The 19,785-nt window shown below is 43.0% G+C and overlaps 1 protein-coding gene across 1 annotated transcript; it reads right to left on the bottom strand.

Moving 5' to 3' along the window:
* Positions 1–1,403: 1,403 nt before the first annotated feature.
* Positions 1,404–2,649, bottom strand: LOC114605770 (A-kinase anchor protein 4-like). The gene has a single exon (XM_028747341.2). It carries the CDS (start codon positions 2,567–2,569, stop codon positions 1,550–1,552), a length of 1,020 nt encoding a protein of 339 aa, XP_028603174.1. The 5' UTR covers positions 2,570–2,649; the 3' UTR covers positions 1,404–1,549.
* Positions 2,650–19,785: the final 17,136 nt, after the last annotated feature.

Raw genomic sequence — 19,785 nt, 5'->3', positions numbered from 1 at the left:
GCCGCTAAATCCCAGGAAAATTCCAAGCCAGGATGGAACTAATGATGGGTGGAGCCAGAGTCAAATGTGATCAGAACTTCCCCTTTTTTCTCTCTTAGATGGCCCAGCCCCAAGACCTGGGGTCTTATTCCTGATCTCACGCTGCATTTTTGAGACGGTGTCAATACAAAGAGGAGCACTTCCCCCATTGTCCTCCATCTAGGAGCCAAGTGCAAGTTGGCTTTTGCTGACAGTTGGTTGGAGCTCCAAGGCAAAGTGTGGCATAATGGTTAGTGTGTGTTGGACTATGACCTAGGAGGCCAGGGTTTGAATCCTCCTCACCCAGCTCACTAGGTGACCATCTCTTAGCTTAACCTACCTCACAGGGTTGCTGTGAGGATGAAATGGGGAGGGGGAGAACCATGTACACCACATTGAGCTTCTTGGAAGAAAATGGTGCTATATAAACCTAATAAATAATAATAAATAAGAGAAAGGCTGGGAGATGGGCAGCACATGCTCTTAGGCTCCTTCAAGCAGTGCCCACCTATGATCTCACCCCACCCAGCCAGTCATTACCAAGGGTAAGATTGGGGGAGCCAGGGCATGAGTGATATTCAGCCACCAGCTGAATATCCAACCAACAACCCAGTGTTTTCCCATTGAAGTGATAGGGCATAACCTAAGTTCTACTACAGGGCAAGAAAGCCTTAACCACCTTATTATGCTCTCAGCCAAAAGTGAGCTTGCTAGGCAAATTTCTTTGACAATTTCAATAGGCTCATGAGAAATGAAAGCAAGAAAGGAGCCATTCAAGTTGGCCAACTGTTTAAGTATCAGGTGATTCTTTAAATGCTGTGTTAAAGCATCATTTTGTTTGAATTGTGAGAATGTTCGATCGTTTCTGCTCTTCATTTTAGTGAGCATACCATTTATAAATAATATGGTTATTTGTAATTTCCTAAGGTTGTACAATATTCCTTTTTGCATTTCAGTAAAGTAGGTTAGATAAAGCAGATAAAATTAATTAACAACCACGAGTGCCAGTTCACTAGATAGACAAACCATTGGCCTACATAGCAAATCAGCATTCGTGGTTATTAATAAATTTATAATAATCAAATACTGCATACTAAACTGTATAGTTATTGTGCCAATGTTCCATGTTACCCACTGGCAGCTGGGGGGGGCATGAGGAGGACCCCAGGATGATGTTTTTTGCCTCACACCCCAGGTTACCCCTCTGCAGCCCTGCAGTAGAGACCATGAACCCTCCTAACAAAAACAAGAACAACTGCATAGACATTGACTACCAGGGTCTCTACATTTTTGTAAGCCTCAGGTCAACTGACGATGAATAAAATGGACTCTCTCTCCCAAATTCTCACTTTAATAAAATGTCTTTTATTGACGATCTTGCCCAGCTATCATGTAGAATGATCAGATGAATTTGGTGCGTCATTGCTTGCAGTCATGCTATGGTGGTACGTACATATCGGGTGCATTCGCAAAGTGTGGTTGTGGGTGCCTGTTGCTGGGACAAATTAATATGAGAGGGAAGAGGTGGCTCTTATAAGTTGGCAAGAAGCCAGCGGATCAGTCCACACTGAGGCCTTTTCCCCATCGCTTCCTCCATCTGCACTCTTTCGAGGTACCTCATTACTCTCTGAAGGATATCTCCCACGCTGTAGCCCTTCTTGGTTGCCTTCTGAGCCAGCCGTGGAAGATCAGCCAGCTCTCCTTCTCTGTCATTTAAGAATGTCAGGTTGGGCACATTGAAGTGAGAAGCCACCATCCACTGGAGGACAGCCTGGAGCTCTTTGTTCAGTGAATCGCTTTCGCCATTCTGGTTAGTCACGATCACTCCATTCGGACCCATTTGCCTCATATTAGCTCTTACTAGGGAAGCTCTCCTTGGCACTCCTAAATGTTGGGATGAACCACTGTATTGCTTATGTGATGTGTCACCACTGGCTAAGTTGGAGCCATTGCCCCCAGTCTCTAAGAGACACAACTTGGTCATAGACTTCACCAGTTGGTCAATATCCAGCATCTCCATAGGGTCCATGTTGCCATACATCTCCCATGGATTCGCATTTTGTTTTGCAACGGCCTTTATCCTCTGGGGCCTGCTTTCAGGAGGAGGGGCCTGTCGGTGGCCCCTGTTTGTGTTGCTGGAATTGTCTTCTGCATTGGAAACAGCTTCACGCATCACCTTCTGGATGGTTGACGAGAGGATACTTGTAAGATCTTCCTTTCTAGGTTCTTGGTGTTGAGGTTGGTGTTGAGGTTCCTGCCGCCCCCCTCGTCTCGAAGGGCTAAGGGTCGGGAACTTGGAGCCCATGCTTCCCGTTCCCGTTCCCCTCTCAAAATTAGTATCGGGGCGATTGAAGCCAAATGAAGAACTACTTGGCTTAGGAGCTCCACCATGCTTGCTTTTGTCCAATAGCTGCTTCTGTATCTTCGTTAATGCACTATCGATAATGTGTTTTGCACACTCATCCATTGAAATGAGCTTTTCTAGACATTTGCTTCCAGAGGGATGAGGCTCTGTCTGTCGGCTTCCCTTTTCCTTTCCATGGCTATACATTTTGCTGTTGTGATTGCTGGAGCTGTTCCGATGACCTTGACAGACTCAAGATGTTGTCTCCTCTCTCAGCTTTCTGTGCTTTTCTGCAGGCCCCTGGTGAATACTCATGTGTGGACAATGCCGTTTCCATGGTGGCAATGACATCATAAAGCACCAGTGTATTAACCAGCAGCTTGTGATTTGCCAGCTATGTCTTGGCAAGATATTGCTTTGCAATGTTCCTCAAGTTTAACTCGGTTCTCTATGTGTAGAGAACCTCAGGCCTGGCGTCTCCAAGCCTTCTCTGTCTGCTGCTTGGGACACTCCCCAAACCACGCCTACTTTCCCCAGGGCAATCTCCCCATGAGCCCTGCTTTGCACTTTACTCAAGTATTTTTGCCTGGCTGGGATGTGTCTTTAAACTCTGATAATACTTTTTTTGCTTTCCTGGATGGAAGATGGGAGGGTGGATGAGTTTGTGTAGAAACTAGTATACTGTACAAAGGTAATATTCACTTAATAATAACTTAGCCCACTTTTGCTTCTGAACCCATTAATCATAGGCATCTGGCTCCTATGGGTTGTACAGAAGGGAATGAGGTCTTTGGTCTGAAAAAATGCTCCCCGACCCCTGTTTTATAGCCATGTTCAAGAATGTGAAAATGGAGCATTTCACTGTTGGGGAAATTTGGAGAGGTAGTTGATCTGCCATAGCAGAACTTAAAGGTAAAGGTACCCCTGCCCGTACGGGCCAGTCTTGACAGACTCTAGGGTTGTGTGCCCCTTCTCACTCAAGAGGCCGGGGGCCAGCGCTGTCCGAAGACACTTCCGGGTCACGTGGCCAGCGTGACAAGCTGCATCTGGCGAGCCAGTGCAGCACACGGAACGCCGTTTACCTTCCCGCTAGTAAGCGGTCCCTATTTATCTACTTGCACCCGGGGGTGCTTTCAAACTGCTAGGTTGGCAGGCGCTGGGACCGAGCGACGGGAGCGCACCCCACTGCGGGGATTCAAACCGCCGACCTTTCAATCGGCAAGTCCTAGGTGCTGAGGCTTTAACCCACAGCGCCACCCGCGTCCCTTATAGCAGAACTTACCACTACCAAAAATCAAAACAAAAAACAAAAAAGCTGGCGATGGGCATAAGCCTCCCACTGTGATTTATGAATCAGTGTCCTATCCCCAGGAAACAGAGTTGTGAAAAATGCAGCTGGTTATATGGAAGTTTGTGTGAGGAAGTTTGTGCCTTTGGAATCATGTGTTAATGTAATTGTCATGTCTGTTATTTTATTTAACATACTTTTATTTCACGTGAGTTGAATAAAATTCAGGCAATGGTAGTTTTTAATTGTATAAAATATAAATGTATAATTGTACCAATGGGTTTCATTGAAAATCAATTGAAATGTTTTGTTCATACTCAAATAAATATATAACTTGTACACAGCATAAAGCAGCCTAACAGCTAAAGATGCTCAGTTAATTAATTGTTTTAGTTCTTGTTATGTATTTTATGCATTGCTATGAAACTGCAGCGGCATCACTCTGACTTGATGAAGGGTGGCCTGTAAATTATAGAACAAAATCAGTCGGTCTGATCTAAATCAAGGAGAAGGGAGGCCCACACAGATGATATGGGGCAACCAACCCATTTTATCACATTGTGGCTTTTTGCAGGCCAACATTCAGAGTTAAGCACTCCGTTCAAGAGGTGGGCCAAGCAAATGGATAAAAAATTCTAAGGAATTCTGTAGATTGTTCTCTCTCTGTGTGTAGATAGATTAGATAGATAGACAGACAGACAGACAGATAGATAGATGTGGGGTTTTTTAATATGTTTGTTGTTTTCTGTTAACCTTACAGATGTAAAATGTTAAACACTGAGATCTCAACACAATAATAACAAAGTATAATGGGCCCACTCTTTAGAATAAGCAGATAGGCTGGAGCAGGTCTACAAATCTTGCTCAGTCCCATGTCTCTCTGGATGGCTTCCTATGTTCTAATCAAGCAGGATATAAGGACATATCTCCTCCCATCACACACACACACAAATGCCTTTTACGCAAATGTAAACACACAGAGGGCTCTTTCTCTATTGTGACAGATCCCAAGCAAGGGAATTCTAACTGCCATGCTGCGCTGCCTATTAATAATTTTATTTTGCAGCAGGGATAGGGGCAAATGTCCGTGACACTTGATCTTCTACCATCTACAGCCTCTATAAATATATTTTGAGCTGTGGGAAACCTTTAAAAAGCGCTAACAGCATTAGCACACTTTTCAATCCAAAGAGCTCTTTGAGAATGCTGCCAATTTCACTGGGATCCGAAGCTATAGCATAGTGGTTAACTTTGCTACGCAGAGCACTGAGAACTGTTATCAAGCAGCACTACTGCACACTGAACAAACTTGTTCTTAGCGAATATGCCTTTAGCAGCACAACATGTGGTTAAGGAAAGATTTGCATTTTATTCCTATAGGGGCTGATTAAAAAAAGAGAGACACAACAGCAATTTTCTCAAGACTTGTTTGTGAAGTCCAGAGTATGGAAGGACTTCGCATTTCTTTCCTATCAGCGTGCTGTGCAGTGTACTTTCCAAGACACACATATCTGTACCAAAGGTATTATGGATGCCCCAGCATGAAACAAGTCTGCTTCTTTCACTTAAGCAGAGACTAGCACCAGATATCTGCCAGGGGACAGAGAAGAGCTTGATGTTTCAAAGGGTATAAAGAATTTCAAAAGCCAACTCACTAGCAAAGAATTCATCACCAAAACAACAGGGATTGAAATAAGATGATGGTGATGTTTTAAAAACATTTTTACCCTGCTCTTCAAATGAAAGTGGGTCCCAGAAGGACTTGCACAATAATAATAAAAAACATGACAGTCGCTACTCTCAAGCCTACCATCTAAAAGACATGGCTCAAAGGGGGGAAAGGGGTCCAGAGGGATTATGGAGGGAAGACAAATTCTGGCACCAGTTCTTACGATTACAAAGAAGAGTCAGCATAATAGATATTCTAAGAACCAGAAGTTTTAATTTCAAATGATGTAAAATGCTTTCTGTTTTGATCCCTGTTGATTTTGAACTCTCCCCACCCTGGTCTCCATCCATGTACCCACCAACTCACCCCATATGAATGTATCTGAGTAGAGTTAGCAAAGGAGCTTTCCAGCTTTCTGCACAGACAAGTCAATGGGGAACCAAAAATGAATGAAGCACAAGTGCCATCGTGTTTGTGGTGAACAGCTTCATTGAAATAACATATCTGATCAGGAAGATTGCCTTTGTAGTTGCACCCTTAGGGCTGGTCTACTAGTTTAGATGGGTTTCTTAAACTGAGTTTCTGATTAGCTGAAACACAAAGACCAATTATGACCTGACGGCTGCTGAAACCATCCTCTGATGAGTGGATTTGTCAAGATTTTCTATTGTTAGCCGAATGTAAAACTAACAAAACTGGTTGAATAAACAGGAATGTATGTTTACAGGGTGTTCTGGCTTGCTTCAGAGGATTCTTATATTTAGAACGTCCAAACCAGTTGTGTTTTCTGAAAGCCTTGCAAGAAACTATATTACCTATGCTACACCCAGGACTTTTTTTTTCCATGTGAGTTCTGGCGCCTTATTTTCTAGAAGAACAGCACTGGCTATATCCCAGGCCTAAAAAGTCCAACAAGGTGCAATACTAAAGTTCCAATTTTAAAACTGTGTACCTTTGTATTAGGGGATGTGGGTGGCACTGTGGTCTAAACCACTGAGCCTAGGGCTTGCTGACTGGAACGTTGTGGTTCGAATCCCCGCCCGTTGCTCGGTCCCTGTTCCTGCCAACCTAGCAGTTCAAAAGCATGTCCAAGTGCAAGTAGATAAATAGGTACCGCTTCAGCGGGAAGGTAAACAGCGTTTCCGTGCGCTGCTCTGGTTCACCAGAAGTGGCTTAGTCATGCTGGCCACATGACCCGGAAAAACTGTCTGTGGACAAATGTCAGCTCCCTTGGCCAGTAAAGCGAGATGAACGCCACAACCCCAGAGTCGTCTGCAACTGGACTTAACTGTCAGGGTTCCTTTACCTTTTACCTTTGTATTGGTGACTTTCATACATCCCAATATGTTCCTAAATCACTAGCTATTCTCTAGGTCAGTAACCAGTTGTCCTGAAATTGGTTTGGGTATCTAAATATTATTGACTCATGATTTTTAGAAAGGACAGATTGATATGTCTTGGGGGTGGGGAAGGAGAGCGGAATCAGTCCCAAAATCACCTGTTGTTTTAGGGGAAACGTAGATATTTGCATTGCACTTTGCAGTTATATTATACTGATGTATTTAGTACTGTGCACTGACTTCCTGTTAGCCACCATGCCTAATTCAAGGTATAAGACCCTACACAATCTGGGACCCAAGTACTCTACCCAATATCTCCCCATCTTTCCTTTTAAGGTTTGTGGGTGCTCATAGTGCCACCAATGAGCAAGGCCTGTGAGGCAATGGCACAAGGAAGAGCCTCCCTATGGAACTCCCTCCCACCTGACCTTAGTTCACTCGAACACTGCTGACGTTTCAGCATCGCTTAAAGATATTTTTATTGTGCCAGGCATTTGGTGGTTAACTGTAGATCTCAAAAGAGTTTATTGTTTTCATGGCTGTGTTTTTAAAAGTTGATGTTGGTTGGTTGTAATTTTAATTATTGGTTTATGATATTTACGTTGGATAGTTTTTGGGACCTAAGGCTAGCAGCAGACACAGTGGGGTAATACTACAATCAATAAATAAAATTAATGATTGTATGTCAACCAAATTCTGCAACAGAGCAATGCAACATGCCTTCACTTGTCAGCGACTTCTTCCTCCACATTTACAAGACCTGTTCAGCATCCCAGGTAAACTAACCTTGATGTGATATCCATTTGCATAATACCAGCTCAAGCTTTGTGATGCACAGGGGACTGAAGCCAGTTGCCAAGCAACCTGAGCAGAGACCTAGGGTATCGCTCCATGGCAAGGTGACCTATTGACATCAGCTTGTGCTTTATGATTGTCAAGCCACTGACAAAGAGTTATACTTTTTAGGTAAGGTCTTAGTCAGGCCTTTAAGAGACTTGCTATAATTGTGTTGAAAAACCTGTGATGTAGGCATTTTGCTGGCATTTTTTTGTATATACCAGTGAGGCACGATTTGAATGATGTGCAAACATTTACAAATTAATGCTGAATTAATCACGTTGCACTGTCTCCCTCCATCTATTTTTAAAGCCTGTAAATTCTCAACTAATATAAATCACTGTAGCTCAACCAAAGTTAACAAGCCTGCTCAGATTTACTCCAGCACAGGCTGGGTCCATAAAGTTTAGAACGGGAACAAACAAGGCTGTAGTGTGCTGGATATGCTTTGCCTTTTCTGGTCTTCACCCAGCCTGAAAAAATTTGGCCAAGATGTGCAGGGATTCCAAAGGCCAAGCAAATGATTGTTATGACAAGCATTCTTTGATAAGAAGTTGACAGAGATAGATTTTCATTCCGTTCCCCATAGGTGCTCAACAAATAAATGAACACACACAGCTTGCACCTGAATTACAGGATCCAAAAGACAATGAGCCTGCAGGAAGCCATGGCTTAATTCTGCCTTCTCTCCATTGTTTGGGGTGTTTTTTTTCTGCACAGGAAGCAAATTATTCATATTACTGATGGAGACAAGTGAACATTCAGAGCTCTCAGAGGAGAGACAGGCAATGAGGAGCATTTTTGTAAAGACTCGGAAACATGGGAGGGGCTGTAATCAGGCTTACAGCACAGTCCGGCCAAGAAACTTCAAAGACTGGGGAGCAGTTCAAGGCTCACAGCTAGATTTGAACCTATGTGCTAGGAACACAGAGAGGTTAGGATTTGGAAGAAAGCTAGAACAGTCATCTTTGGGTGGGTGCTTATATGAAGAATTGCCTACAACAGCACCTAGGTGGTGATGAAAAGAGTCGCCAGCCCAGTCACTGAGACAAGTGGAAGTGAAGCAGAGAAACTAGTTCTGTTAATCCCTGCAAATGGATTGTGCTAATAAAAGTGGGGGAGCAGGGATGAACTAGCTTTGCCAGCATATTTACTGGCAGAGAGATCTTGCACCTTTACCATGAGTGGACAAACAGCTAAATAGGGTTAATATGTGCTTTCCCCAACAAGTACATGAACTGGGCTGGCTGTGTGTTCTGTGTTAGTGAAAAACCTACTTGTGCTATGCCAGCACCCCAAATGCTTTCTGAATGCAAGAATTTTTCCTGGCATGGGCATTATCTGACTCCCTATTTAAATGTTTTACAAGTGTGCTAGATATGCTGGCTATGTCATTCAAGACCCTGATAAACCTCTTAAATTTTTTTTTTGCTGCCCGCCTAGGACTACTAAACAAACAAACAAACAAACAAACAAACAGGGTCAGTCAAGCACCTGGAAGCTGGATTCAAATACATGCCTGATAGGCTACACCCAACTGAACAATAATAAATCTGAGGACCTATCTCGTTTAAAATGTATTATTGTGCAAGGCTGCCATCTTTGCTTACTGGGAAATAAATCCCAGGAGCTTACTTTTAAGAAGTGATGCATAAGCTGTAAGAGACTAACTGGATTCCTCTAGGAAGCCTACAACAGGCCATTAATTCAACACATTTTCCTGCTGTTTCCCAACAACTGGTATCCAGTGGCTGTACTGCCTCTGAACCCAGGGGTGCTAAACTACCAGTTGATGGGAATTGCTGGTGGGGAAAGTGCTGTTATGTTCATGTGCAGCTTACAGGCTTCCCATAGGCATCTGTTTGGCCACTATGTAAACAGGGTGCTGGACTAGATAAGTCTTTGGCATGATCTAGCAGGCTCTTCTTACGTTATCATATGGCCACCGAGACTAATAGTTTCAGCTGCTGCTGTCTTTTCTCCTGTATCTTGTGCATCATCCCCTCTATTGTGTTAAGAAAACTCAATGCGTCCAAGCAGTGCTTTCCCCCCTAGAAAAATAGGTGCCAGAACTCACCATGAAGTTGTTAAAGTAAGTGGCACACTTTTTAACAACAACATAAAGCGGTGCTGGTACTGAGTACCCTTGAGTACCCCCTGAAAGACAGAAAAAGCACTGCATCCAAGAAACATGCCACTTTATGTACAGAAACCACTGCTTGTATCTGCAGGTTGGGTGGAGTTTCTATGGCACCTTTCTTCAAAAGAAGGTTGCCTCAAGCAAGTATTTTGTTGTCAAAGTTTACATAAATGTTACTGGAAAGACAAGCTGTGTCTTGTTTCTGAACTCTGTGGATGTACGCAACTAGCCCAGATACATACAGTTACCCCACACATACTCACAAGATTCAGTCTCCAGAAAGGGCAAAATGCACAATACAGACACCTCTTACTGGGGTAGGGGACAACTTTTGAGTGTGCAAAAAGACAGCTGGAGGAGAAAGAACTTTCCTACTAGTCCTCTATTCAATACTGCAGTGTCCTGATGTTGCTTTTGCTATGTGACTGCCAGGGCAATCCTAAACAAGCCTTCTCAGAAATAAGGATCACTGAGTTCAATAAAGTTTATTCCTAGGTAAGAGCATCTAGAGTTGTAGCCTGCATGCCATGACTAGTTTGGTCTATCATCTTCTCGCCTTCCAACAGATGCTTATCAACTTATTCAGGGTTGCATGTGAAATACTGGAGCCACGTATGGATGCAGGCAATTTCACACACATACACACACACCACACACACACACACACACACACACACACACACACACACACACACCTTGCAGGAGACTTTGGTACATATGGGACAGGACATCTATGCATCCTGTTTCCACATGGATCCCACTTGCTAGGTTGCAAACTGATATTAGGAAAGATCAGGAAGTGGAGTATCTTACTGCTCTTACTAGATAAGGCTTCTGCTTTGGGTTTACAAGCACCAAATTTGCATGTATGGATCTGCCCATAGCTGTCAAGCGTCCCTTATTTGGCAGGACAGTCCCTTATCCCAGCGCCATGTCCCGCTGCTGTCCCTTATTGATGATGTCCCTTAAATAACCTACTGAAGGTAATGGGGCCCTTTCTATGTCCAGCTGTTCTTTGTCAATAACAAATTGTTGCTGTTTTTTTGTGTTGAATATGTGCTATATGGTAATTTATGGACCTAATAGGTATCTAAAGCCATTTGCACACAACAAAATATGTATTTTATCAAAGTAATTGTTGATCCCTTATTTTTGAGGCTGCTGGTCCCTTATTTTCAAATCTGTAAGTTGACAGCTATGGATCTGCCCCACCCTTAATTTTAATGTGAAAATTGCCTAGTTGCTTTTTTTTGTGGGGGTGATTTATAAATTCAATAAGAGATGAATAAATAATTGAACCAATGCTCCATCAAGCTAATAGACAGAATCTCTGGTAAATGTCTTTATTAGCTCTGTGATTATGTGTTCCACTTTACAGTATTATTTATGGTCTCTTTGAAGGACTCCCTTTATTTGAAAGGCTGCATTGGTCCAAGTATCGTTTAAAGGTAAAGAGAGAAGAGCAGAAGAGGCCTCAAAGTTGCCCATTAGCAATAAGCACTTTTGCGTGAAAAAGAAAATGAAACAATGAGATATGGATTTGGGGAATGAAGACAATGTTTATACAAAGTGGTTTTGTTGGGGTGGATTAAGCGACTATTGTTTATATATAGCGGACAGATAAAGAATCAGAATGTCTTTGACTTATGTGTTTTATCTTTTCTATTCTCTCTTTTGTTTTCTATCTCTTTCTTATCATTTTCTCTTCTTTTCCTTTCGCCTCCCTACCTTTTCCTTTTCCATTTTTCCTCTATGTTTTTATTTTATTTAGATTAATATTGGATATACAGTGGTACCTCAGGTTAAGTACTTAATTCGTTCCAGAGGTCCGTTCTTAACCTGAAGCACTACTTTAGCTAATGGGGCCTCCCGCTGCCGCCACACCGCCGGAGCACGATTTCTGTTTAATCCTGAAGCAAAGTTCTTAACCCGAGGTAATATTTCTGGGTTAGCAGAGTCTGTAAACTGAAGCGTATGTAACCTGAAGCGTGTGTAACCTGAGGTACCACTGTGTGTGTGTGTGTGTGTGTGTGTGTGTGTGTATGTGTATATATATATATATATATATATATATATATATATATATATACACACACACATATATATATATGGTATTATGTTTTATATCTCTCTTTATAAACGCTAATAAAATTAGGTAATAATAAGCACCTGGACAGCAGAATGACCAAGCATGCAGCTCACCTGGTCATAGGTTTCTCAACTATGGTGAGATGTATTGTATTTCTGTTTATATCATAAATAATATATTATTACATTTACATTATATTTAATTGTTTCTACATTTCCACAGTTTGGAAGACAAAACTCTGTTTTCAACAGAAAATAAAAGAAAGAAAAATTACAACCCTTGTTTGCAGAATGAGAGCATTCTGGAAATCTGATTTTGTTCCAGGAATGTACTTTGAAAACAAACAACTTGAAAATTCCTGAGCCCTACCCGTTGGCTTATTACCCTGGTTCTCCATCTGCTCAGGCAGACCTGAAGACCCTTTGCTGACATTTAACACCAAACCTTCCTAATCCCAATTTAATGAGTTAAGTCCATTGCTAACTGAGAGGTATCGTGAAGAGGCGGCCACACAAAGGATGCACGAGCAAGAACTTCAGTAAAAATGGTTTATGGAGGGAAAGCCATGTGGCAGGCTGCTGCTAGGAATGTATAATTGAAGCTAAAAGCACAGTGCCTGAAAGCTGTCAGCAGAGTCACAACACTACACTCCTAGAGAGTTACTAGCACCAGTGCTTTTTTGGGGGGGGTGCAGGAGTACACATACCCCTAAACATTTTGTGAATCTAAGTTTGGCCTCATGGAGGGACAGTATTTCAATATGTGTAGGAAAATGAGAATACCCCTAAACATATTTTTTTAGTGGGGGGGAGCACTGACTAGCACTGTAGTTCAGGAAGTCAAGTGGCAAATTTTCAATTTTGGATTTGTTTTGGCTTGAGAAGCTATGGCACATACAAACACTGTCTTCTAAATAATATTGTTTTCTTAATCTAATATATATGTAAGCCATGCATGCCTTCCCTGTGTTGCATATTTGCAAAAGGCACATTTGGTTTTCCAGATTTTTTTGCATTTTACACTCAGGAAAAACTAGTAATGATGTGTGTGAGAGAGAGTGGTGGGTGGAGAATGTGCATGTGTAGTGTTCTGAAATCTCTACAGTGCATCAGACACATTATCTCAATAATGCCCTGTGAGGTAGAGGTAAAGGGACCCCTGACCGTTAGGTCCAGTCACGAACGACTCCGGGGTCGTGGCGCTCATCTCGCTTTACTGGCCGAGGGAGCCAGCGTACAGCTTCCAGGTCATGTGGCCAGCATGACTAAGTCGCTTCCGGCAAACCAGAGCAGTGCATGGAAATGCCGTTTACCTTCCTGCCAGTGCAGTACCTATTTATCTACTTGCACTTTGACGTGCTTTCGAACTGCTAGGTTGGCAGGAGCTGGGACCGAACAACCAGAGCTCACCCCATTGCGGGGATTCGAACCGCTGACCTTCCGATCAGCAAGCCCTAGGCTCTGTGGTTTAGACCACAGTGCCACCCACGTCCCACACCCTGTGAGGTAGGTCAGCATTATTATTTGCATATTGCTGCCTGGAGGCTGAGCCAGTGACATTCCAAAATCAATATAGTAGCATGTTCACAGCTGAGGCAAAAATTGACCTGGGGACATGGTACTGTTGTAAGTTGTCATCTGAACACGTAAAAAAAAAAAAAATGAAGCATAAATGGAGTTTTGCCAGTATTGAATATGTCCATTTTGAAGCACTGGCATCAGTCAACTTTGCCAGGTTTAGGGCTAATTTACATTACTATTGTTGTTATTAAAAACTATAAATTGCTTGCTCAAGAAATTCTCCAAGAGATGTACAGAAGTAGGTGTGTTGGCTGCGTTCTCCATCCATATTCCCTGCAACTGACTGCCAGCCTCTGGGATAAGTTGGCTGCATGTTTTGAGATCTGCATCTCCTTCCTCTTTGCCCTGCAGGGAACAGTTGCGTAAAACAGCAGCAAATGTTCTTGCTACTATGAAGTGTGGATCAACCCTTAGGTAGTTTTTGCACCTGAAGCAGAAAGTCAAAATGATACATCCATTGTTAATGGCAAGCTGAGTCAGAGGCAAGAGACTGGAAAATGTCTGGAATCTGTGTAGCTTACAACCCTCTCTCTTATACGCAAAATCCACACGCCAAGCATGACCACCCTGAATGTTGGGAATGTTTAGAGGCAACTATAGATTTTGAAATCACTTATCTCAGGAGCGCTGTTTTGTTTTGTGATACCTGTCTCATCTCGTCTTACCACACCCAATTAATTGCCTGTGGAGGTAAATAAATGCTTTCCACCCTCTTTCACCATTGTGTTGGTCAATTCTATGCAGTTTTTAAAAGATTTATATTAAACGGCACCTTGTCATTCCCACTCTACCACCATCCCGGGCAATACAGAATCAGAAAAGGAAATGCAATTAACAAGTATTGGATTAATAGTCACAGCGTTAGCCAAAGGTTTTGGTTTTCACATTGCTCTGCTGGTTCTCTTTCAGACTCCAGCAGGGAACTTTAGGGGATTAAAGTACACAGTAATTTCATTAATCAATCAAGTAACCAGCGGACACAAACACACCACCACACAATTAGCGCACACACACACCCCGCTATGTGCATGTTCAGCACATGCCAGAAGTGGCTCTACATGCATTCTGAAATATGCATATATAGCTTCTGTACAAGAGAACAGGACGTTGGCTAGTCAGGTATGGAAGAGCAGTACACAGGTATAGCAGTATAAATTCAGATCCCCTTCTGACACACACTAAATGCACAGGCAGCAGGGGGCCAGGACTAACTCAAGCGTCCTCACAACCTCCCCCAAGGAACCCTCTTCTTCCTTTGACATCATGAGATCTTGGCTGTGTACATGCCATAACTTTAAAGCTTGATCAAAGCACATTCATTCCCTCCAAGAATTCTGACCACTGTAGTTTGCCCCTCACAGAGTTAAAATTCCCAGCAACCCTTAACAAACTACAGTGCCCAGAATTCTTTGAGGGATTGAATGTGCTTCAAACATGCTTTGAAGGTATAGTGTGTTTACTCACCCTATTTCTGTCCACATTTCTGTAAGGATCACAGCTACTGGGTGATGTTTCTAGGCTAGGAGTTAGGCCACAAACTTGAATATGCTTATAGCATAGGCTTACTTATACAAACAATTTTTTATTGACCTTGTAGTTGAGCAAGCTCAAAGTATGGCTTTCCCATAGTCTATGGATATATGTACATGATCATTGTTGATGTGAGAATTATCTAACTAAGAGATTGAGGTTTTCTGTTCTGAATCTCTACTAAAATGGACTGGAGTAAATCCCATAATCTAGGTCCAGAATTGCAAAACATCTCCTTGCCTTTATCTGCTGATTGTAAAAGCTGCAGCTTTCTGCAGCATTGTTTCACTCACTTTCTTCAGCAGCTGGAAAGGAGTTGTGAGACAAAAGGATGTGGTGGGGCCAAGTTTTACATATTGATTAACATTAACTAACCAATTCCTTGGGTTTAGGTTTCTGGTGAATTTTACATAAGGTGTCAGTTGATGTAAAAATGTACATTCTACATAAACCAGGGGTAACCAATATGCTAAGTTGTTGTTGGGTCCCATCAGTCCCAACCAACATGGCCAGTCATAGAATTGAACAGTTGGAAGGGACTCCAAGAATCAACTAGTCCAACTCCCTGCAATTCAGGAATCTCAACTAAAGCATCCGTGACAGATGTAAGCTCTGCTTTAAAACCTCCAGTGAAGGAAAGCCCACAACCTCACTAGGGAGCCTATTCTTACTGCCAGAAAGTTCACCCTGGTGTTTAGTTGGAATTTGCTTTCTTGTAACTTGAATCCATTGGTTTTAGTCATACACTCTGAAGCAGGAGAACACAAGCTTGTAGTCCAGCAACAGCTGAATGGCACCATGTTGGCTACACCTGACCTGAAGTACATATATTGCACCTTCCTTCAGAAAAAAGTTAGCAAGTATTTTTAAAGTTTGGAGAAATGCAAACCTAGCAGATGGCTGTGGAACTGGCTTATAACCAGCCTTCTCTTGGAGAGGAGCCTTCCTAATAAAAACAAATGTAATCCTAAACCTTTCAACCAGCTGAGCAGTATGTAGAATCCTTTTTATGTTCAGGGAAGATAGCTGCTTTTTGTATATAAAATACAACAACAGCCTGTGGCTTGCAGATTAAACAGGAACATCCTCTACTTACGGATCAAAGGATAAACGAACTTGACCATTTTTCAATGTGGTTGTGCATTGTTTGGCACCTGACTGGCTCTGACTTGCCCATTTTTCACCAGTTAGGAATTCAAAAATACGACATACAGGTCAAGTGAGGGGAAATGGAGGTTGTGAATTCCTGTGTTTTTGTCCCTTAACTTGCCCCACTGGTAAATTAAAGAAGTCGAGATCAAGTGCCAACATACCACTACTGGTTTTAATTGGTCTTCACCCCAGCAAGCAAGCAAGCAGCATGAAGCAGCCCCACCCCCTCAAATTTCCAAAGCAAATTGCATTGGGATGTAAATTTAGAATTTTGCCTTTAGGTGTGGTTATTCCTCACACTCCAGAGAAGATCATAGATGTGATCAGAAGTTGTTATAATTATGAAAATAACAACAAATCTATACCTGCTACTGATGCTTGCAGTATGTTTCTGCATGAGCTCTTACAGAGAAACAAACTCCTTTTTAGTGACTGAACAGGTATTTTACGTTGAGAGATTTGCACTCCACACATGCTCAGAATCAGTATGTCATATTTTATAGGGTTGAGGACTACAACTACTATTACCGCTAAATCGAGGGCTAGACACTTTACAGGTCAGAAGCATTTATTTTTGCTTAATAAATGCACTTTTAAGTCCTTAGCACTCTTTACAGTAGTTCACACTGAGAGAGGACTTTAGTTGAGGACATAAACTTTGTAACTGTTGCAGAAGAATTAATAGGAAAATAATCAGACTTGCTTGTTTAGGGGCTGTTTGAATTTGACTGAACATGGAGTCTGGTAGATTTCCTCTGAACCAGGAGACAGGGCTAAAATAGCATGTATGTCTGTAGTAACTTTAGTAAAGTTTAGGTCTACAGACAACTCAGGTAACTGTCAAGCAATCCCATACATGTCTACTCAGAAGTCCCATTGAGCTCAACAAGGTGTACTCCCAGAAAAGTGAGTACAATATTACAACCTGAATGGAATCAAGTAAGACAAAACTCCCAAATGCATAACTGGGTGATACCTAAAATGTTAGTTGGCAAACTCTGGTTGACATCCTAGGGGCCAGGATCCCCATACTTTAGTGTGTGTAGCCACAGAGACTACCAGTGGAAGGGCTAGACCACACAGCCCCACAATCCTTGCCCCCCGCCATCAGTAACAGGGTGCAAATTCTTTTTTAAAAGGGTACACAACCATACCCCTGCAGTGCTCGTTCATTTAAATATAATAAAAGTTCAGTCCTCTACATTCTTCTGTCTTCCTCAGAGAATGTCCTCTACAATGTCCTGTACAATGCTTCTGTCTGCCTCAGAGAATGTACAGTAAAAGAGAGCCTAGAAAATGTTTCTGTCCTTTGTTTTTATACTTGTAGGCTGCTTCGAAACCTATTTTGGCATTGGGCGGTATATAAATTAATAAATAATAATAAAGGGTGGGGGTGACAATATTGAACATGGTTCTCTGGGTATGCAGAGGGACAAGGTTATGAAATCCTATTCATAAATGTGTGCAGGCAGCGCGAAAAGTAAGTCAGGCTCTCTTAAGCAACTCTTAGAGAAGCACTAGCAGATTTTAGTTATTTTTTATGAACACAGAGCCAGATAAGTGAAAAACAGGGTCCTATCTCAGAAGGCTAATAGTTCTCAGAAGGAAGATAAGGAAGAGATAGGTGCGAAGCCAGAATCGATACAAAAGTCATGTTGATGAAGCAGCGGAGGGTAAGCTGAGGTGAGGTTAAGGGAAAACATTGCTGCTGAAGATGGAAGTTTTAAGGAAAGACTTGAAAGGGAAGCCCTAGCAACAGAAACCGAATCGGGGCCTAATCCCCATGCATCTTCATGAGGCTGCTTTTATTTCCATCTGCATCACTTTCTTAACTTCCATCTGTTTCAGGCACGTCAAGAAAAAAATTAAGCAGCTGCACAAACTGAGGCCATCAAGACAGAAGAGTAATGCACTTCTAAAGACATTTACTTCTTAAGAGTAAATTCATACAAAGATTTGCTGCCACTCACTTTCAAGTAGGTGCCAGTGGCGTAGGAAGGGGGGTGCGGTGGGTGCGAGTCAGCCCAGGTGTCATCACTGAGGGGGGTGACAAAATGGCAAAAATATGTGTTTTTAAAATAAATAAATAAAAATTGGGCTCGCGACACTTGTTTTTTTAAAAATAACTCCTACACCCAGCACACCCCCCTTTCTACGCCACTGGTAGCTAGGTGAGGCGGGGGGCACTGGGTGCCTGCAGTGTGCCTGAGCCATGTGTTCCTCCTGAGGGGGAGGCAGCAGGCAGACAGCCTGCAAGCTCCACGCTGCTTTTTCAAGCAGCGCAGGGCTTGCATCTGCCCACCGCCTCAGCCACCCTACAGCTGAAGGGGAGGCTGCAGAGAGGCTGCACGCCCTGCCTTGGCTCACCCCGCACCGGGCACCATAGCAGCTAGCTATGCCACTGGTAGGTTCAGGGCTTCATATGAGCTGGGGTCTGCCAAAGGTAAACTGCTGGGCCTGTTTTCAGTGCCGCAGCTCAGCCTCGAACCTATAAGAGTGCCTCTGAGCACATTCAGAGTGTTTTCCTTACAGCGTTTACTAATACAGTCATACCTCGGGTTACAGATGCTTCAGGTTTTGTGTTTTCGGGATGCGCACCGCGCCGAACCCAAAAGTACCAGAATGGGTAACTTCCGTTCCGGGTTTCGGCGCTTGCACATGCACAGAAACACTAAATCATGCTTTGCACATGCGCAGACGCACCGAATTGTGACCCGCGCGTGCGCAGACACGGCGCTGCAGGTTGCGAACGCTGCCTCCCGCACAGATCACGTTCGCAACCCAAGCGTCCACTGTATATATGTGATAAGAAGCATTTACACTCCTCTGACTCCCTTTTTTCAGTTTCTTTTCTCATTTCCCAATAAGAATAACATGTCATGCATCTGATGCTATGGGCTTTAGTCCATGGAAGTTATTTATTTTGTTTAAATGATTTTGGTGCTGCCTTTCAGGATCATAAAATCTTGCCACAGAGAAGCATAGATTTAAAAATTCTGTAAAACCACTGCAGCCGACCCCTTGTTCCCAACACAAGAGTTTTGGGTCTTGTTGTTGTTGTTGTTGCACTTACCAGGTGTAGTGGTACAGCTGCTGTTTGATCCCATGTTTTTAAGAGTGAATCTGTAGCTGATTATCTGCATCTTTGGTCACACATCGCCACAATTAGAGAGTGGGTGTAAGGTTTTCTTTTCCATAGTCATGGTGGGTTGTGTCCAAATTGAGAAAAGTACCATGGCTGTAGACATGTAGCCACCTGTTCCTTCAGCCAGTAAATGTTTGAGTTATGACCATGCACAAGGGACTACCCTTTTGCAGATTGTTATTATTATTAGCCTAGTATTCCAGAATCCTAATCTTGTGGGGCTATAGACTAGAAAAGGAACTACACATTGGCCTGAGTTATGACAAACTTGGCTATCGTTATGAAGCTTTGCCTGCAGCTAACGATTACTGCCATGGGCAGTACGTTGACTTGATACTTTGACTTGGGAGTGGGTGGCGCTGTGGTCTAAGCCACTGAGCCTCTTGGGTTTGCAGATCAGAAGGTTGGCAGTTCGAATCTGTGCGACAAGGTGAGCTCCCATTGCTCTGACCCAGCTCAGGCCAACCTAGCAGTTTGCAAGCACACCTGTGCAAGTAGATAAATAGGTACCGCTGCAGTGGGAAGGTAAACGGAGTTTCCGTGCGCTCTTGCTTCCGTCACGGTGTTCCGTTGTGCCAGAAGCAGTTTAGTCCTGCTGGCCACATGGCCCGGAAAGCTGTCAGTGGACAAACGCCGGCTCCTTCGGCTTGAAA

The sequence above is a fragment of the Podarcis muralis genome, chromosome 10, assembly GCF_964188315.1.
Source record: "Podarcis muralis chromosome 10, rPodMur119.hap1.1, whole genome shotgun sequence".
In the NCBI taxonomy this organism is placed as follows: Eukaryota; Metazoa; Chordata; class Lepidosauria; order Squamata; family Lacertidae; genus Podarcis; species Podarcis muralis.
Note: the sequence above shows the minus strand (reverse complement) of the source record. Positions and strands in the feature narration are given on the sequence as shown.